Genomic DNA, 22,169 nt, shown 5'->3' with positions numbered 1-22,169 from the left:
GGATACACCATGTTCATGGATTGGAAGACTCAATGTCATAAAGATTTCATCCTTCCCAAATTGATCTCTGTATTCCATATGATTCCAATGAAAATTCCAAAAAGATGTTCTGGAGAACCAAAAAGTGGGATTCTAAAAGTTACATGAGATTGTAAAAAATTTAAAATAGCTAAAACATGCCGTTAGAAGTAGGGCTTACCTCACTGGAAAAAAAGAGTTATTATAAAGCTCTAGTAGTTAGGAGAATATATATTGTATTTCTGCATGAATACCGCGAAGAGGGCAATAAATAAGAATTTTCAAAACCCAGAAATCAACACATATATAGATGTAAACTTGAATTATAATAGAGGTAAGATGGCAGGGCAGTTGGGAAAGGACGAACTTTGCAATTATCCATAGATAACAGAATAGATGCGACCCCCTACCTTGAGACAGACATGAAAAAGTCAATTTTCGGTGGATTAAGAATAATGTAAAAAGCAAAACTATGAAGATTTGAAAAAGACAACTAGTCAACTATTTTAATGATCCCAGGGTAGTCTCATATAAAATATAAACAAATTCCGTTCACCAAAAACACAGTTAGGCTCAAAGACCTAAATATCGGAGTTAAAACAATAAAATTTACAGAAGAAAGTATAGGAATAAATCCTCGTGGGACCTTGGATTATGCATCAGTTTCCTGGACAGGACAACAAAAGCTCAAGCAATGAAAGAAAAAATAAACCGGGCTTCCTCACAATTAAAACCTTTTGGCCCGGTGTGATTCAGTCCTACACGGCTGTTCTCTGGAACAGGAGTCATTTACCTCTGGCTGCCCCCTGTCCCACACAAGATTCCCACCCCACAGAAGGTTCAGTGGACAGAGACATGAACCCCGTGAGGCCCCAGAAATATCTTTTCAGTTGTGAGGCCAACAGAGGCCAAAGATTATCACTTTGAAATGGATTATGATGAGAATGAGCACCAACTACCTTTAAGAATGGTCAGTTTGGGGGCCGATGCAAAAGATTAATTGCACACTGTTGAAGCAGCGGCAATGAATTATGAAGGCGGTTCAACTGGAGTAACACTGCAACTTGGAAACATCTGTACAGCCAATGGTTTTTCCCTTGGGGGCTTTGAAATACCACCACCTGTGATCTAAATGTAGTTCACGGCCTGCACATGTGGACAGCACCTCGGAGCTGTGGAGGATGAAAGTGTGAAACTCCTAAGCATATCTGGAAAGCGATCTGCCCCTGTACGTCACAGCCAAGTGTCCACAGAAGAAAAAGTGAAACTGGCTGATGAGGATGAGGAGGCTGAGGAAAAAGCTCCAGTGAAGAAATCTATACTCAATACTCCAGCCTAAAAGGCCCCAAACTATCACACCGGGATGGAAAAGACTCAAAATCATTAACACCAAGATCAAAAGGTCATGAATCCTTTAAAAAAAAAAAAAAAGGAGGAGGAAAAAAGTCTTAAAACAGCAAAAGGATCTATTTCTGTAGAAGACATTAAAGCAAAAATGCAAGCAAGTCTAGAAAAAGCTTGCTGAATGGTCTTGGTAAATTAAGCCCAAAGATGGGGAGAGGAAAAAGAGAGACAAATATAGTCTCTACTGAGAATCAACAATCTAGACGAAAGTTTTCTATTTTAATTTCAATCCCTGTTCCCAGTTTGCCACCCACCCACACCCCCCTTCCAGGCTGGAAGCAATCTCCCTCCTGATTTCCCAAAGCACTTTCATCTGACTGCTGTGATCCAATGAACCTTATACTTTGCTTTCTGGGACTTGTGCATTTGACTCCGCTCTTTGACCATGTTTTAATCACCTTTCGTATCTCCCTAGCTGCTCAATAAATACTTAAATGAGTCAAGTAAGGGGGGGGGGGGAATACCTTTTTTACACCAAAGGACACTAACAGCAAAGTGAAAAGACAATTCACAGAATGGGAGAAAATAATCTGCAAATCACGTATCTGCGTATCCAGAGTAAGGAACTGTTATAACTCAACCATAAAAAGGCAACCCAACTGAAAAATGGGGAAAGAATCTGGATGTTTCTCTAAAGAAAATACACAAAAAGGCCAACAAGCACATGAAAGGGCATTTGCCATTAATCATTAAGGAGGAAATTAAAATCAAAACCATAAGGAGATACCACTTCACATTTACTAGGATGGCTATTTAAAAAAAAGTGTAGGCGCGCCTGGGTGACTCCGTCAGTTGAGCGTCCAACTTCGGCTCAGGTCATGATCTCGCGGTCCGTGGGTTCGGGCCCCGCGTCAGGCTCTGTGCAGACAGCTCAGAGCCTGTTACCTGTTTCAGATTCTGGGTCTCCCTCTCTCTCTGCCCCTCCCCCATTCATGCTCTGTCTCTCTCTGTCTCAGAAATAAACGTAATAAATAAATAAATAAATAAATAAATAAATAAATAAATAAATAAATAAATAAATAAAAGTGTAGGGGTGCCTGGGTGGCTCCGTCGGTTGGGGATCCGACTTTCAGCTCAGGTCATGATTTTGCGGTCCGTGAGTTCAAGCCCCGCGTCAGGCTCTGTGCTGACAGCTCAGGGCCTGGAGCCTGCTTCGGATTCTGAGTCTCCCTCTCTTTCTGCCCCTCCCTCCCTCATGCTCTGTCTCTCTCACTCTCAAAAATGAATAAATGTTAAAAAAAAAAAAAAAAAAAAGTGTTACCAAGGAAGTAGAGCAAGTGTAACCATCCCTCAAAGACTGCTGGTGGGGATGTAAAATGGTGCAGCCACTTCGGAAAACATTCTCACAATTCCTCAAAAATTTAAACACAGATTTACCAAAGGACCCAGCAATTTCCCTCCTGGGTATATATCCAAGAGAACAGAAAAATATATGTCGACACAAAAACGTGTACATGAATGTCATAGCAGCAGCACTCATAATAGCCAAAAACAGCCAAAATGTGAACACAACCCAAATGTCCACCACCTGATGAATGAATCAACAATACATTGTATCTCCACGAAATGGAGTTTTTAGTCAGCCATAAAAAGGAATGAAGTATTGATACAAGACAGAACATGGATGAATCTTGAAAACATGCTAAATGAAAGCAGCAAGACAAAAAATGTCACACATGTTATAGGATTCTATTTACCCAAAATGTCCAGATAAAAATCCATATAGACAACAGATTAGTGGTTGCCAGGGGTCAGCGAGAGGGGGAAATAGAGGGTAACTGCTAACAGATACGTGGTTTCTTCTTGAAGCGATAAGAATGCTCTGGAATTATACAGTGGTGATAGCTGCACAACTTTATGAATACATTAAAAGCCAACAGACTGTATACTTTCAAAGGATGAATATTCTGCTATGTGATTTTTTTTTTAATTTCAGTATCAAAAAAAAAAAAAAACAAAACAAACATACAAAAACCTCCATCCTCCCTTCCCCAAAAATCAAAATGACAACCCACAAATGAGGACATAGCTGCCATAGGCATTAACTGACAAGACACTTTAGGAAATACTACAATTAAGAAAATGACAAAGGGGCGCCTGGGTGGCTCAGTCAGTTGAGCGTCCGACTTCGGCTCAGGTCATGATCTCACGGTCCGTGAGTTCGAGCCCTGCGTCAGGCTCTGTGCTGATAGCTCGGAGCCTGGAGCCTGCTTCGGATTCTGTCTCCCTCTCTCTCTGCCCCTCCCCCATTCACGCTCTGTCTCTCTCTGTCTCAAAAGTAAACAAGCGTTAAAAAAAAAAAAAGTGTTTTTTTTAATAAAAAAAGAAAAAAAATGACAAAATAACAATCCGCATAAGGAACACCAATAACCCATGAACAAATGAAAATCAGCTCTCATACCTAAACAAGGACATTCAAATTAAAACCTCAGGGAGAACTATTTCACATCCAACTGCAAAAAACTCATCAGGTGAGGACAAGCATTTGCACAGACTGGAACCTGTACATGTTGCCAACGGCACTGCCATTTTCGCACGTTCGGAATCATCTAATACACACTCAGAGAAGCGCATACTCTCGAGTCAAGCAATGCCATTCCTGGGCACGGGCCCACGAAAATCTATTCACACGTGAACCAAAAACACAGCACCACGGCACTGAAGTAGCAACAATCTAGGAACAACCCATCCAATAAGATCCAAAATAGAATGCACAAACAAGTTTTGCTATCTGGAATCACACGGTCAGACAATACAGCAGGGAACACGAATGGATGCAACTCAGGAAACGTAAAAGCAAAAAAAAAAAAAAGAAAAGAAAAAGAAAAAGAAAAAAGGCAAGTCAAAGAGTATACAGGCTTGATTCCACTCATATAAAGTTGAAAACTATGGAAAAGTCAGCATTATCTTCTTTAGAAAGACAAACGTATGTTCTTAGAATATCGATAAAATATCAGTAAAATCAAACACTTACTTGTTTCTTCTTCAGTTTGAGGATCTGCTGTTCTACTTTTGCAATTTCTCTGTCTACACGATCCATACTCTGTATTAACTCTTCCTTTGAAAGTTTTGAAGGTGAAGCATTCTGATCATCTCCACAAGGTTGCCCAGAGATTGGAGAGGATGGAGCTTCATGTTTGCCTCCAAATGCTGGATCCTTTAGAGAAGAAAGTCAAGAACAATTTATTCCTCACTAATAGCCAATATTAACATCAAGATTCTCTTAGCTGAACAAGTCTATTTTAAGACACAGCAGAATCATAAATGCGATTTCTCTAGCTGGTGACCTACAGGAGCAATTTTCATACATGCACACACACACACTCCACTCCACTGACGTTTATACATCACGGTCTACACATATCATTCACTATTCTGAATATCCTAAAAGCTATTTAGAATGAGGTGGCTAAAAGGCTGAATAGCCTTGAATGTCACAATACTGAGACCGTAGAGAATATCTGGGGAAACAGTAATGCAATCATGAAAAAGGAAGATACCGTTTCTTAACCATTTTCTTATGATGGTTCTTCAAAAGGTCTGAACTTGTAGGCTGGAAAAGTCATAAACTCCATGCAAAAGCTGTGTGTCCACCCAGCTTAACAGCTGTGATACGGCCAAGAGTTCCTAACAAAAACTTCTCAGACTTTCCAAGGGCGAATAATCAGGTACGGAAGTCAGAGAAATGACCTAGCACTTTTCTTGTTGCTATCACCTAGGCCTGCCTTTATAAAGGGCAGGTAAATCTGCCCATGCTACAGCGCACATAACCTCGATTAAGCCAAATATGTCATTCCATTCCATCTCCAATCAGAATGAAAGCCCTCCACCCAAAACCAACCACCTTGTCAACACACACACACACACACACACACACACACACACACACACAGGCTATTAATCTCCAGTCTAAGGTGAAGATATAAGCAATACTGTAAAGCAGATGAATTTTTGTTTTTTAAGTAGACTCTGTGCCCAGCATGGAGCCCAACGAGGGGCTTGAACTCACTACCCTGAGATCAAGATCTGAGCTGAGATGAAGTGTTGGCTTAACCAACTGAGCCACCCAAGCGCCCCAAAGATAAATTTTGGATTAAGTCACTAGTTTTCTGCAGGCTTTAAGAACCCTAGAATGAGCATGGTTCATAGGACAATACAGCCCTAAGAGTATTGAATATAATGACTGAGTGTGAGAAATCAGTAGTTCTAACAAAGAATGCACACAACTATACTTGGATAGTTGCTCCAAAACAACTTGGAACAGAGATTGTGGCTAAAATATGTGTATTTCTGAAAAACCTCATATTCTGTAATAGTATATGCTAAATATAAGACCCGGGGCTCAGTTGGTTAAGTGTCCAACTTCAAGTTAGCTCATGATCTCATCATGGTTGTGAGTTCGAGTCCCGCATCAGGCTTGGTGCTGCCAGCAAACAACCTGTTTCAGATCCTCTGTCCTCCACTCTATCTGCCCCTCCCCTGCTATCGCTCGCTCACTCTCAAAGTAAATAAACTTAAAAAAAAAAAAAAAAAAAAAAAACTTCTGGGGAAAATAGGATTGTGGCTATTAAAACCTGTACAACTTTGTATGCAGAGCATTAACAAAAACAGTAACAATTCTAACAGAGGTAATAATATATTGAAGCTCCAATATCATTTGCCATCAGCCTACGATCTTTGCTCGATTCAAACTCTGTAGTTCATGCTTCTGCTGTTAAGATGTAAATCCCTGAAGTCTTTTACTTCTAACAGAAAACAGTATGTTTCATCAAAATAAAAAAAAAAAATAGAGGGGCGTCTGGGTGGCTCCGTCGGTTAAGCATCCGACTCTTGATTTTGGCTCAGGTCATGATCTCATTGTTTGTGAGTTCGAGCCCCTCATCAGGCTCTACGCTGTTAGCATGGAGCCTGCCTGGGATTCTCTCTCCCTCTCTCTCTGTCCCTCCCCTGCTCACTGTCTGTCTGTCTCTCTCTCTCTCTCTCTCTCAAAATAAATAAATAAACACTAAAAAATAAATAAATAAATAATAAGAATACAATTGAGGGTATAACCATCTCTATCAACCTTTAAAAACAAAAAAATACAGAAAAAAACACAGGAGATAGTATCTTCACATTTTCTTTTCGACACTTGAATCTCCACTAGTTAGCTTAACAGTGAAAAGCAGAGCAGTTCTTGAATGAAATAATTTTCGAATCTTCTCAAGGTCTTCAGACATCATGAAGGCTACTTCTTTTAATTATGGGACAGCTTGATCCTGAGAGCTTTTGAAACATTAACGTGCAGAGAAAAATCATTTATGAACCAAGACCTCGTTATATAACACATTCTCCTGCCATATGCAAATGAGTTCATGTGTGTTACGGAACATGTAAAATAGCAAAACAGGTATTTCAACTGCAGATTTTGCAAACGCTCCTCAGGTGATCTGATGCACGCGCTAAGAACTACTAGTACAAAGCAATATTTTCCACAGACTTGCCTTCTAGTTAAACACTTAACAACAAAACAATTCCTTAAGTGCCTACTATGTGCAGGCACTAGGCAGAGGGGTGAATGAAACAGACACGATACTCGCCTTCATGGAGTTTCTAATCTTGTGTTGGAACATAATGACAGCAATTTTGAGGAAAGAAAGTTAGATTCCTACCTTTTATCTTATATCACAATAAAAGCCAAATGACAGCAAACATTTACATGAGCTTTATTAGCAAATCAAAATGAGCCTCAAGCAAACAAAACAAGGTATTCACGCAATCTTGGGCTCAGAAAAGCCAACAGCAAAAGATATTAATAAAAAAAAAAAAAGAAGAAGAAACAAAGACTGATGGATTAAAATAAACAGTCTTCTGTTGATTATCAAGATAGCAGTAACAAATTTAAAAGCAAATGAGAAAAAGCATTTCCAAAATGTCAACTCTACAACTCGGTATAAAATCAAAAACTTGACCAACAGAAAAATGAACAGATAGGGAAAACAATGTACAAAATAGGAAAAATGAATAACCAATAAACAAATGAAAAGTGTAAGTTTTAGTAAGAAGCAAATAAATACAAGTTAAAATTTTATCCGATTAACAATGGTCTTTTAAATAGCAGCAAATCTGTGGCATTAGCACAATAATTGGGCACCCTACATTCTGCTGTCAAGAGTAAGAATCAGTCCTACTCTTTGGCGGGACAATCTGGAAATACAAAAGGCTGAAAAACATGCCAACTCTGATCAGAAATTGATTATACTAACAGGAATTTACCTTAAGGAAATAAATAAGAATGAACACCAAAAAAATCAGCCTAAAAACCATGTCATTGCTCTAATGAACCAACAGATAACCTACATGTGTGACACATTACTTTATATCCATATATGAAATACTAAGTAACCACTAAAAATACAGTTGCAAACTTACTGACCCGAAAAGAAGCTCATGAAGCACTTAAGGGAAAATAAAGTTATAAACAATGTACAAAGTGAGCATATTAAAATACCCACCCAACTATCACAAAGTTAACAACAATTTCTAACTGGTGAGGCTGTAAAGTAACTTTCTCCTTCAAGCTTGTCTAATTCTTCTATAAAAGATACACCTGAGCTTGGCAACATTAAAAAAAACCCCAAACTAATTCTTTCAAAAATCCCTACTTCTAAAAAAAAAAAAAAAAAAGTCATGGTTTACAGCTTAGGGGGGAAAAAGCAGGACCAGGGGTCAGGGGTCAGGGGTCACGGGTTTTCACTCCAACTCAGGAGGCACCACCTAGGTTGCTTAATTTTGCCTAACATCTGTTTTCTCTACTATAAAATGGAAATAGGTTGTACAGTGATCTAACATGTCACATTTTAATGAATGAGACTTGAAGATCCCTTTCTGCTAAAAAATTCTACAGCTATAAATAACATTTGTAGTCATTTATTCATCCTTGAATAAATTCTTCTTAAAAGAAGACTTTTATTCTTTGTATTTTTTCTTCTGTTGTTCATGCTGCAAAACATTTCTTATGAACCCACAGACTGTAACACATGTATTTCACACAAGGAGGTAGGCCTCAAAAATCCCAGAAGTTGAGCTTATTTCTAGAGCTTTCCCCACCTATCCTATCATTTTGTAAATTTTCAAATGTACATGAAAGTTGAAAGAACAATACAATGGATATGCATTTATCCTTCATGCTCACTAGTTAACATTTTACTATTTTTGCTTTCTCTCTAAACATATCCAACACACCTACCTTTTTTTTTCCCTTTAGCAGAACTATTTGAAAACAAATTGCATACACGTTCACTATCTCTTAAATCACTTTTCCCTGCATAAAAACTCAAAGAAAAAGTGTGGGTACTTCTTTATCTGATATCAGGGTGGAAAGGGCCATTAGCCCCAAAGGTAAATACACATTAGGGAAGAGATATTTGCCAACAAAATGGGAAGGGGGACGGGGATAGCAAAAAGGTTAACACTACACTGTTAAAAGAGTATCAAAAAATTAGTTTATTCTTCCTAAAACAAGTATTTATTCAGTACCTACTAGGTGCCAGGTACTTCCCAATCTGCAGATTTAATGGTACGCAAAATACACAGTTAAAAAAAATAAACTCAACAACAAAAAAAGGGCATAATGCACGTACGTGCATTTCACAAAAGGCAAGAAACAATAACACAAGAGGAAAAGAGATGTGATCTTAATAGAACCTTCTCATAAATTCACAGTATACTTTGTTGAAAAATATCACAAAATATAGCTATATATTAAAAGTACGTATTTCTCTCCAACATATAGAACCATACGTAATTTTCCTCTGTATTGGCAAGTTTTCTAAAGAAACTACTTTTTACATAAATTGTAAGAACAATTTATTTTTCTTTATAAAAACTATAAGCACAGACATACCTCACCTAAAATGTCTTTTCTCTTATATAGCAAGTCAATAAACTGCAACTGAATTTAAGGGGATTCTCTCAAATTTAATTTAAGTTTAACAAAACTGTGGTTGTCTTAAGAACCACTGACCACATTTTATAGCCCAGCAAGCCAGTACAAAAATGCTTGAGAGTTATTCAATAGCAATTTTTCTTTACAGCAGTCCCCAGATTGTTTTCATTTACCAAAAAGGCAAAAGTACTGACTTTAAAAGGCCAGAGCAGTCGGTCTGTGGTTTTCAGTTTTGTTTAACAAAATTTTTACTTTCCCATAGCACTAACCTTTAGAGACTGGCACAATCGGACTTTCTTTTAGGCACTGTGCCCGAATATGGCTAAATAAACATCACAGACCGACAACTCCACAGGGTAAGAGAACAAATATTTACCTTCTTAGCGTCTGCAGAAGACCTCAACCCTTCTGGCAGCGTGTGCACTAAAGGTAAGACCGCAGCACTGACACGCTGGAAATGGGAATCAGAAACCTGTTCCAGACGTGGCCGCTTGGATTCCAGTGAATCATGATCCACTGGGGATGGCCCTGGGTGAAACTGTTCATATCCAGTTCTCCTTTCTTGAGGCCTATTACATAAAAAGAAAAGAAACATTTGAAATTTCTTAAATGATGTACAACTTCCTGCTAACACCCCTGGCTGGACTTTAAAATAAACGTGAAAATTATGCTTACTTTTAAAGTGAATCCCTGCCCCCCCCCCTTCCTGCACCCCAGAAGAATAGATATAAAGTGCTATTAAACTTCCAATTCTTTTTTTCATTAAGTTATTTTTACTGTTTATTTACTTTTGAGAGAAAGAGCATGAGCAAGGAAGGAGCAGACAGAGGGAGACACAGAATCCAAAGCAGGCTCCAAGCAATGAGCTGTCAGCATAGGGCCCCACGCGGAGCTCGAACTCACGAAACGTGAGATCATGACCTGAGCTGAAGTTGGACGCTTAACCAACTGAGTCACCCAGGCGCCCCTAAGCTTCTAATTCTAATAGAAAAGTTTCTTCAGGGGAGGTGAGAAGGCTGGTGGTAAAGAAGTGAAAAACATAACAAAAGATTTCCATTTGCAGAAAATTTTAAGTTGCTGAAGAATACCCCTAAAATACAATTTTTAAACCTATGGCATAATAACTGAATTTAGTATGATCCAAACCAGAAAAGCGACTACCATTATGAACCAATAATAAAACAAGCAGGAAACAAATCTCCCAGCAGTTGTACATGGAAACATAAATGACTTGAGTTGTGAGGTATTATTAAGACAAGTGTCTTGAGTGGAAATGTAACATTGCTTTGAAATTCCGAAATACGTATTCTGTCTAGTTTCTGCAAGTACATAAGTGTCTTGGAAGTCAGGAATCTGCCTTTGATTCCTTTCAGTGGGGTACTCTACAGAGTACCACGTGTGGGTGTTCATTAATTTCACTTTCCCTTTCCTATAAAAGTATTTACAGAAGCAACACTTTACTTTGTGGGCCAAGCTTTAAACGAACATCTCACACAATATTTCTCGATGAAAAGGATCATCACTGGCTTTCCTTTTTAGAAGAGATGATGAAATAAACCCTGAGGTCTATAAAATCATTACATTCCAAAAACCTGAATGCTCACTCACGACATAAATCCTATTCCTTTCGTGAAGTTTGCAATGACGTCACAAAAAACTACTGGAGCAGAAAGACTTAGGAACAAAATGAGGAGGGCTGCTTCTGTCGCTTGTATTCAATATGGGACTGGGGGTTCTCATCAGAGCATTAGGCGAGAAAAAGAAATAAAAGGACTCCAAATCTGAAAGGAAGAAACAAAGTATTTCTGTTCAGATGACATGATCCCATAGGTAGAAAAACCTACAGAATCTACCAAGAAAAGTTAATAAGAGTTAATAAATGAATAATGCAAAGCTACAGGATCCAAATTCAACACGCAAAAATCAGTTGTATTTCTATAGATCAGCAATGAACAGTCTGAAAATGAAATTAAGAAAATAATTCCATTTATAGTAGCATCCAAAAGAATAAAAGCTAGGGATAAATTTGACCAAGGAGGCCCAAGACTTACACAGTGAAAACCACAAAACATTGCGGAAGAAACTAAGGAAAATCTAAATAGTCAGATAAGACAGCCCATGCTCATGTACCGAAAGACTTAATATGGTTAAGACGACAATACTACACAAAGCTATCTATGGATTCAACGTAATTTCTATCCAAATGCCAGTGGCGTGTTTTGGAGAAACAGAAAAACCCACCATAAAATTCATATGGAATCTCAAGGGACCCCCCCAAAGAGCCAAAGCAATTTTGGAAGAGAAATACAAAGTTAGAAGAACTCACGCTTCACAATTTCAAAACTTACTATGAGCCTACAGTAATCAAGAGTAATCAAGAGTGATACTGCCCTAAGGGTAGACATACAGACCAAGGGAAGAGAACTGAAAGCCCAGAAATTAACTCACATCGGTGGTCGGTGACTTTTAACAAGTGTGCCAAGACCATTCAAAGAGGAAGAAACAATCTCTTCAACAAATGGTGCGGGGGAATCTGGATCCCCACATGCAAAAGAAAGAGGCTGGACCCCTGTCATAGACCACCTACAAAAATCAACTCAAAACAGATTACAGATTTAAAAGATAAGACCTAAAACTCTAAAACTCCTAGGAAAAAAATATAGGGAGAAGTCTTCCCGATGTTGGATTTTGCAATGAATTCTTGGATATCACACCAAAAGCCCAGGCAACAAAAGAAAGAAGAAAAAAAAAAAAAAAAAACCTGGTAAACTAGGCTTCATCAAAACTATCAAGAGACTGAAAAGAAAACCCACAGAATGGGAGAAATTACCTGCAAACCATGTATTTGATAAGCTTTTAATATCCAGAATATTAATGGCCTTCCCACAACTGAACAATAGAAAGAGAACTTGAAGAAGAAGAAGAAGAAGAAGAAGAAGAAGAAGGGGAGGAGGAGGAGGAGGAGGAGAAAGAAAGAAAGAAAGAAAAGAAAAGAAAAGAAGAGGCAAATGATGTGAACAGACATTTCTCCAAAGACATATAAATGACCAACACACACATGAAAAGATGCTCAACATCATTCGTTATTATGGGAACACAAATCAAAACCAAACTGAGGTACTGTTTGGCTAGATTTGTTTGGAAAAAAAAGGAAAAAAAGGAACAAGTGTTTACAAAGATGCAGAAAAATTAGAACCTTGCACACTACTGCGTGGGAATGTAAAACTGTACAGCCACTGTGGGAAACTTTTGCAGTTCTTCGAAAAGCTAAATATAGACATATGACATATGACACAGCAATTCCACCTAGGTATATAAGGTATATATCCCAAAGTACTGAAAACAGGGACTCGGATACCAAGGTATTGAAAACGGACTCAAAAAGATACTTGTACACCAACGTTCAAGCAGCATTACTCACAACTGTCAAAAAGTGGAAACAACCCATGTCCATTGACAGATAAACGGATGAACAAAATGTGGTATCTACATCCACATTTATATATGGCGCTGTATAGTGGTAATACAGTCCGCTATGTGGACTATTATTCTGCCACAAAAAGGAATAAAGTTCTGACACATACGCTACAATATGGATAAACCTTAAAACATTACACTAAGTGAAATAAGCCAGATACAAAAGGACAATTACTGTGTGGCTCCATTTACATGAAGTAATTCAAACAGGCAAATGCAGAGAGAAAGAAGGTACATTAGAGGTTCCCGGGGACTGGGGGAAGAGGAGGAAGGGGGATTATTGCCTAATGGGAACAGAGTTTCTCTTTGGGGCAATGAAAACGTTCTGGAAATAGTGGTGATGGTTACAAAAGCCTGTTGTGCACTTAATGCCACCAAACTGGAACATTTACAAATGGTTAAAATGGTAAATCTGTGTTACATACATTTTACCACAGTAAAAAAGGTCACATGCAAGTTAACTCTTGGAATCATTATTAATAAAGACTAGCCTAGGAAATTCTAGCCTATAATTTTATTTTTGAAGCTTAGAACCACTTGAGAGGGTGACCTTTGCTCTTTTTCAACAGTTCACTCTTTTCCCATTCACTCAACTCACTGGACTCGGACTTAACTGCCCCATCGTTTCATTTTATTACAAGTACTCACCACGCACTGAAGTCAGCAATGACCTCCTAATACTGAAAGCAAAAGAGTATTTTTAGACTGACCTATCTGCCACATTTTATACTTTACTTACTCCTTCCTTCCTGAAACTCTTCTACCTCTTGGTTTCCAGGACATGATCGGCCCTGGTTGTCAGAGTCTGTTTTCCACAGGGGATCCGAGCACAGATCGGTTTAAAATAGTCCACCTCCGACGATGCTGCGCTTCCTCACACAGTCTTTACTTAAACCGACCTGCTGGAAAACAAACTGTAGTTCTCCCTTCTCTGCTTCTCTCTCACAATTGCCATTTTGCACACACAAAAAGCTTAAGGCTCACCCTTCCTGGACCTTATACCGGAGCACTGTCCCCCAAAGTATAAATGCCTCCAGAGCTCCTTTGACAAGCTAACAGTTCCCAAATTTCTGCCTTCAACAAAATTGAAGACCTTAAGGCATTAACTAACATTTTCATCTTAGATAAAGAAGTGATTTAGGGCATATACCTCATAACAAACTACTTTTATGAATAAGGTTTCTTGGCACCTTCATCAGAATAAAAAATAAGAATAGAGTACATGGCTGCCTTCATTCTATCAATAAGTGATAGTTTGAGAACAGCCATCATCTATCTCATTAATGCGTGGATGCATTTCCATGAAATTTTACTTATATTTGATCAATTTGTTTCTCGTTTTCGTAAATGACTGCTGTTTTGATCAGTCTTATAATATTTCCATCCAGAAGTTTTTTTAAACAGACGTTGGCAAGGATACGGAGAAAGAGGAACCCTCTTGCACTGCTGGTGGAAATGCAAACTGGTGCAGCCACTCTGGAAAACAGTGTGGAGGTTCCTCAAAAAGTTAAAAATAGAACTACCCTAAGACCCAGCAATTACACTACAAGGTATTTATCCAAAGGGTATAAAAATGCTGATTCAAAGGGGCGCATGCACCCCAATGTTTCTAGCAGCACTCTCAACAATAGCAAATTATGGAAAAAAACCCAGTGCCCATCAACTGATGAATGGATGAAGAAGATGTGGTTTACGTACACAATGGAATATTACTTGGTGATCAAAACAAAACAAAACAAAACAAAACAATGAAATCTTGCTATCTGCAACAATGTGGATGGAACTGGAGGGTATTATTCTAAACAAAATAAGTCAGAGAAAGACAGATATCACATGATTTCACTCATATGTGGAATTTGAGAAACTTATCAGATGAACATAGGGGAAGGGAAGCAAAAATAAGATAAAAACACAGAGGGAAGCAAACCATAAGAGACCCTTAAATACAGAGAATGAGGGAGGTGGGTGGGGGGGATGGGTTAGATGGATGGTGGGCATTAAGGAGGGCACTTTTCAGGATGAGCACTGGGCATCTTATGTAAGAGATGAATCACTGGGTTCTACTCCTGAAGCCAAGACTACACTGTATGTTAACGAACTTGAGAATAAAAGAAGAAAAAAAAGGAGTTTCTTAAAATAGAGCATCTTTCAGAAACAGATGCTTTCCCATATTTTTGTTGTTAAATAGAAGTAAGATAGGTTGATCGATAAAGGACTCGGAATAATCAAAGCGACTCACGTGAGGATAAATTTTGTGAAAAAAAGAACAACGAACACATGAGCTCCGAGAAAATAAGGAACAGAAAGAGAAGTTTTGTTAAAGACAAGTTTGTTCATACATAGTGTCATTTTAAGTGGATGATGGTACCAAATCACTATGGTATTTAGATTCCGTCAGATAATTTTAAAACTGTATTGCAGCAGTTTTGCCTTAAAATGTCAATACTTTCAATATGGCAAATTATATCCATCTTTTAAAACTTAGGAAACTTCTAAATGTCAACTTAAAAATGTACAACATAGCTTTTCAAAGTTCTTTTAAGAAATATGCAAGCAACAGGTTTGAAGACCACTGTTTCAGTCCCTTTCCTTCCTCTCTCTCCTTCAGAGGCTTCCGCCTCATAGTATCTTTACCTGTTGGGGACTCTCTGGGTTCACCTCTGAACAGCTGCCCTCTCATTTTCCACCCTCCCTGGGATCACAAGCACCGATCTGGACCTTTAAACCCAGATCGGCCCCCGCGCATGCAAGATACATCTCCAGCTGGATGTGTCACAGGTACCTCAAGCTTAATTTGCACCAAACTCGAGCTGCCTCACCTTCGTTGCTCTTTCCTTAATCTCTATCACACTGTCACAGCCACGGAACCAACAGCCATCCAACAAGCTGGAAGGCCAGGATTCATCCAGGTCTCCTCCCTCATCTTTGCCAATTGCGAGGACTTGGCAGCCTTCCCTCCTAACTTACTCCAGCCTGTCTTGCCTCTGTTTCACTGTCCTATCTCAGGCTCACACTCTCCATGTTCTCTCTGCCTCTAGTCTATCCACCTCAAATCCACCCTCCACAGAGCAGCCAGAGGTAATCTGTCAGACACAAGCATCCAGCGCCAGTTAAAGGCCACGCTCCTCAACACAGCACTTAGAATGAGGGCCGCTGCCGGTCTGCAAGAAAACTGTGTGTGCAACCTGCATAAGCAAAGGCAACCCTCTGGTACACAGGACCTGGCAGACTGCCCGAGCTGGATTTCGGTCCTCGGTTGTCCCCTCGACCTACAGAAGTTAACTTCCAAGTATTACATGTTACCTCTAGTGAATCTGCCTGTGACATTTCCCAAAGCCAGAAGGTACAGTGCACCTAGCACTGGAGGAGAGCATACGGCCACCGGTACACAGGACAATTAGGACAGACATCGAGTATACACAGCTCTCTTGCCATCAAGACATCAGGCGATTTCCCATTTCAGTTTGCCCATCCTTTTTACAAGAGCAAAACTATTCATGGATAAACAGGTAAATATCTAATTTCACATTTAAAACTTCAAAAAATTTTAAGTGAACCGTATGAAAATCTTTGTGAAAACAAATACAGTTTTATATTGGAGTCCTGGTGGAGTTAAGCATGAAATCTCCATCTCAAGTGAACGTATTTGCCTTTTTTTTTTTTTTAATTTTTTTTTCAACGTTTATTTATTTTTGGGACAGAGAGAGACAGAGCATGAACGGGCGAGGGGCAGAGAGAGAGGGAGACACAGAATCGGAAACAGGCTCCAGGCTCTGAGCCATCAGCCCAGAGCCCGACGCGGGGCTCGAACTCACAGACCGCGAGATCGTGACCTGGCTGAAGTCGGACGCTTAACCGACTGTGCCACCCAGGCACCCCCGTATTTGCCTTTTAAAAACTAACACCCGTGGAAAGGTATAGCCACTCTGGAAACAGTCTAGTAATTTCTCAAACGGCAAACAAACAGAGAGCTACCATATGATACAGCAATTCTACTCCTGGGCATGTTCCCAAGAGAAAGGAAAATTCATGGTCACATAAAAACTTGTGCATGAGTGCTCCTAGCAGCATTACTCATAACAATCAAAAAGTGAAAACTCAAATATTTATCAATTGATGACTGGACAAATGAGGCATATAAAGAAAAAACAAACATCAGATTTTCATACTAAAAATCTCTGTACACTCTTAAACTTAAAAGTTCTTACATCTCACGGACTTCCTTGACCTCTTAGTACCATTTTTAAATACCTTTAAAACAAATTAAAGTTTTTAAATGGGCTTTTTACTGTAATATACCTATACCTTATCATCTTAATTTTAAGGAAAAGATAACTCTCTTCAGGGGGAACATGTCATAAAGTTCATAGCTGTTCAAAACACATCTAGGATTACATCAGTAGATTTTATTTTTTCCTAGCTATGGAAATTTAGTTCACCGGCTTCTTCTTTTTTTGCTCAAGGGAAAACCAATGATCTGAATTTTGGTGAATCTTTTATAATATCTGAAACTACCTTAAGCTGTTCTGCAATTTTTTTATCTAAATATCTAAATACTCTAATTATGTGGACTAATTTTTCCAATGAAATCTAGAAAATACGACTGATGACATTTCACCCAGAAATGACTCATATTTTAAGAGTATGGTTTATAAAATGATAGACATTCACTAACCAAAAAAATTCCAGGAACACATAATAAAACTAAGCAGCAAATTGCCCCAAATCCCACCACATGGAAACAATGCTAAAATTGGGTGAATCCTGTACCCAGACATCACTTTATTTTTACATATGGGTAAATGGATACACAGGCAAAAATAAAAGAATATTTGGTTTGTTTTTATACAGGTATTAGGAGAAAAAAATAAAATGAAATAAAGCTTAAATTGGAAGGAATTGCTCCTTTACCACAAGAAATTCATTCCCAAAAGATTACTGCTAAAGGATAAGGGGAAAACTGTGAAAAGCATTAAGATGGGATTTTTTTTTTTATAAGCCTAGCATTTCCATTTTAGAAGTATCAGATTACTCCAGACACAATCTTCAAGTGCGTACCTTTAAACGTCTCCCAATACCTACAACACCTCTAGATCCTGTAGTTACATTACTATTACTTTGTCAGGATTTGCTATTGACGTTCAGTTATGGAACCATAATTCGTCCAGATGTCTCACATGGACTTTTTACTTACAACGGTGTGTGGCTTACTACAGTCCTTTTACCATGGCTTCCATTCTTTGGCTGGATTCTATCACCTACAATTCTTCCAAGAAGTTTAAGTTTTCAGTCTAAAACTGTCCGCCTGTCGCTTTTATTCTTAAACTTGAGTGGTACGTAATATTCTTGGATCCCATTTCTTTTCCCCCGAACTTTGTGGCTACTGCTCCCCTATCTTCTATCCTGTAGTTGCTTGAAGCCAGACTTGTTCTTCCCTGTCAAGGATTTCTTTTGCTTCCTGAATTCCTGATTCTTTTACTTACCCTTGAACTGTGACAAATGAGCCAAGTTCTGTCCTGATACTGATCATTCTGTGTAATTATCCTTGGAGCAAAATATGCCCTATCCATCTACAGAGTTCTCCCTTCACTTTAAAATTATCAATTATTACTTCCTTTCCTTGACAGGTTTTCCACCTCAGAAACACACATTCTCATGAAATTTTGGATGGTTTTAATTTATCAACCGCTTTATAATTGCTTTAATTTTATTCTTTTCTTCTGCATCCACTCTGATTGTCTCTGGACTTTCTCACATGACAAAGGTCTAACTTTTAGCCACAGCTGTTGTATTCCTTGCTTTTTTATATTTTATATACTGAATTTATAATGGTGGGCCTGGGGGAACTGGAATGTCCAATCTTTCATTTTATCTAATTGGGTTGTCTTGTACTGTTGTCAAATATCTTCTCTTTAAAAGGTTTTAAGTTCGCCTACAGTGTATAGCGCTTAGGGGGCAATTTCTTCGTTGTTTTGTCTTCTTACACACCGGGCGCTTTGTTTTTGACACTCTGTATTGCCTTCTTTAATTTTCTCTTCTAGGAATACCTTTGCCCTGTCCATGGCTTCATTACCCTCCTGCTCAGGGATGTCACATGCAGCCCTACCCAGACTTTGTCTTCGCTATAAAATGGTATGCGTGCCTTTTCCTTGCTCATCCACTTTGCTTGGCATTTGTCTGCAGACAGAGGACTCGCATCGGCTTTCTACACGCTTTTCTATAGCTGAGGGAATAGGGAAATGGGGCAAAGGAGAAGAAAACTTGGTTGGGGCTATGTTGCCTTTCTCGAGGATCCTGGCCCGCCCTACAAGCCAGACGCGTAAACCAGTCCTGAGGGCTTCAGCTCATCACTTTGAAAAAACGGCACACCGTGCCCGCCCCTCCTGCGAGATGGCGCAAGAGGGGTTCCCAAGCAAACAGTTCACTACCACTACACCCTAACTATTCACATTTTCTCAAATTAGGGAGTATTTCCGAGAAATCTTAGGATTTCATGGACCCTCCTTCTTTCTTCAACACTGCTTCTTTGAGAGTAGAAGTAGGAACTAGGTGCAAGATTCTTCTAATTCCTTCCTTAAATGCCATTTTCCCAAGTTTATGGCAGTGGCTGTATGCCTTTCCTGCTTTATACAGGGTGGGTTTTAGCCACTTCTCGAAAAGCTATTTTTATGTATTTGCTAGATATGACGGAGGAGAGTGATCTGAATTCCCTCCACAACCTTCACCAAGGAATGTATTTTATAATAATTTTAAACACAGCCAAATAATTTCAATCCTTTTATCATCTTAAAACCTAAACAGTAAACATATCTTTATAATAGGCAATCAGGTTCTTTACAAAATTGCTAAAACAAGAAAGGCAGAAAGGCAATTTAATAAAAAGGAGTTATTATACTTTAGATAAAGAGTGAAAATGGCGCAAGAGAGCAGAGATAGTAAGGACACTGCGGAAGTGAGAGCCTTCCGTGAACAGGCCAACATCACCTGATCACAGACTATCCTTTGAGGACAATCTCATTACTATTCTCATTATTACAGGTGAGAAAACTAAGCCTTAAAGAATCTAAATCAGGAATTTGCAACCCTCGTTGCAAATGAGAATGACCTGGGAAACTCTAGACCCACACGAACGCCTGGGCCCAATCCCAGGAACGGATTTAATAATTCTGAGATGGGGCGTGGGCATCAAGCTTAAAAACCAAGGTGCTTCTAAAATGCCGCCGAAACTGAAAACACCAGTTTACACATACGACCAAGGCCATAAGCTGACCAGAATGCAAACCTAGTCCACCAGACTTCCCACTACACAGCACCAACTGTGAACTCTGGAAACAAGTTTGAGGAGTTCTTTTTAACTATTATGATAACTACTCCAAAAGATCATCAGATATAAAAGAGCCCAATATATAAATAAGTGACCACTCGCAGCTTGGTTAATAAAATTATCAAGGAAAAGTAACGTTAAATTTAATGGCACACTTATGAAGTGAGTATACACACACCACAGAGGTGCATCCTAGATGGAAACACAAAAGAACCCCATTACCTGTCAGAACCTGGGTGAAATTCTGAGAGCAAGGAAGGTCGTCTGCGAAGCTGCTGTTGCTGCTGCTGCTGCAAGAGCTGTGACGCCTGGCTGACTTCAAGATGAGAAGAACGATAATCAGGGACTGCAAATTCCTAATAGGGAAATAATCATAAATTAATTATTAGCCAAAAATTGAAAAGCATCGTGAAATTAAACCAAGTATCAATGCACAGAGGCAGTGACGGGCTGCTAAGTGTGGAAAGAAGCAGCAATGATGATTTCAGTCCCTCACTGATCTGATTTTTCCTCTTAAACCTAACCATCAACATTTTAACCGAGTATCGTTCAGAAGAATTCAAAACGAAATTTTGTGTTCGGTCTACATTTCCCTCATTCTACTGTAACATGCATTATAAGTAACTCCCACTCCATGTTACTCAAATAGTAAGATCTCAGACTCATGTGTTCAATATGAAATCTTAAAAATCATTCCAAATTAAATCCAAAATCAGTAGGCTAGCAGGGCCACAAAAGCCATTCGGTTAAATCCATGAAAATTTACAAACGAAGAGACCTAAGTCCAGAGATTCAATCTGCTAGGTAAGAGTAACACTCTCCATCATTCTAGGTGGGTGCTTTTATGTTTATTTTCCTACTTTTGACTCTTCGTTGAAAAAACAAAACCTTCTTTTCAAAAGCAGTCCATTAATGCTAACAATCATAAACAGGTATTTATACCCAGAAATGCCGAATAACCCAGGAATTCCACTCCTAGGTATATACACAAGGTATTATGTCCATACACAAAACTTTGTACACAAATTTTCAAAGTAGTGTTATTCACAATAGCCAAAAACCAGAAGGAATCCAAATGCCCAGTGACTCATGAATGGATCAACAAAATGTGGTGTATCTATACTGTGGGATATTATTCAATCATAAAAAAGACTGAAGTACTAACGATATATGCCACAACCTAGATGAACCTAGAAAACATAATACTATGTTAAATACAAACAGACATAAAAGGGCACATATTTTGTGATTCTGTTTATATAAAATGTCTGTAAGAAACAAATCAATAGAGATAGAAAGTAGATTAGTGGTTGCCAGGGGATGGAGGGAAGGGGCGAATTGGGATTAACTACTATGAGGTATAGGTTTCATTTCATTCCAAGTTCTGGAATTAGGTAACAGTAATGGATGCCCAACATTTGTGAATATACTAAAAGATATTATATACTTTAAAATGGTTTTATGTTATATGAATTGTATGTCAACAAAATTTTTTAATCATAAACATAAAATTGAGCTGCCCAGACTGAAACATGGAATAAATAAGAGGCCTAGAGCCCTTTGCTATAAACAGATAATAGTAAAACATAATTCATACACAGTCAAAGAAAAAATATCGGATACAAAGTTGAAAACATAACCAAGAAACACTATAAACACTGAAAAAAAGTCAAAGCCACTTAAAAAAAAAAAAAGCACCAGGGCATCTGGGTGGCTTGGTCAGTTAAGCACTTGACTTCGGCTCAGGTCATGATCTCATGGTTCATGGGTTCGAGCCCTGAACTATGCTGTCAGCAAAGACCTGCTTCAGATCCTCTGTCCCTCTCTCTCTCTCTCTCTCTGCCCCTCTCCCACTTAATACCAGCGCAATCTCTCTCAAAAATAAACATTTAGGGGCGCCTGGGTGGCGCAGTCGGTTAAGCGTCCGACTTCGGCCAGGTCACGATCTCACGGTCCGTGAGTTCGAGCCCCACGTCAGGCTCTGGACTGATGGCTCAGAGCCTGGAGCCTGTTTCCGAT

The 22,169-nt window shown here is 38.8% G+C and overlaps 1 protein-coding gene and 1 pseudogene across 26 annotated transcripts in view; one reads left to right on the top strand and one right to left on the bottom strand.

The window, feature by feature from the left end:
- Nucleotides 1-22,169, bottom strand: part of NCOR1 (nuclear receptor corepressor 1) — a 156,959-nt gene that overhangs the window by 104,252 nt on the left and 30,538 nt on the right. For all 26 annotated transcript variants that reach the window (XM_043583202.1, XM_043583204.1, XM_043583205.1 and 23 more), the window contains exons 3-5: nt 20,373-20,506; nt 9,726-9,918; nt 4,397-4,579 (exon numbers count right to left, since the gene is read on the bottom strand). In XM_043583202.1, coding sequence (XP_043439137.1) covers nt 4,397-4,579; nt 9,726-9,918; nt 20,373-20,506 — 510 coding nt within the window. The remainder of the gene's footprint in view (nt 1-4,396; nt 4,580-9,725; nt 9,919-20,372; nt 20,507-22,169) is intronic.
- Nucleotides 673-1,585, top strand: LOC122484762 (annotated as a pseudogene).

The sequence above is a fragment of the Prionailurus bengalensis genome, chromosome E1, assembly GCF_016509475.1.
Source record: "Prionailurus bengalensis isolate Pbe53 chromosome E1, Fcat_Pben_1.1_paternal_pri, whole genome shotgun sequence".
In the NCBI taxonomy this organism is placed as follows: domain Eukaryota; kingdom Metazoa; phylum Chordata; class Mammalia; order Carnivora; family Felidae; genus Prionailurus; species Prionailurus bengalensis.
The sequence above is the reverse complement of the archived record's forward strand: the minus strand, read 5'-3'. Positions and strand labels throughout refer to the sequence as shown.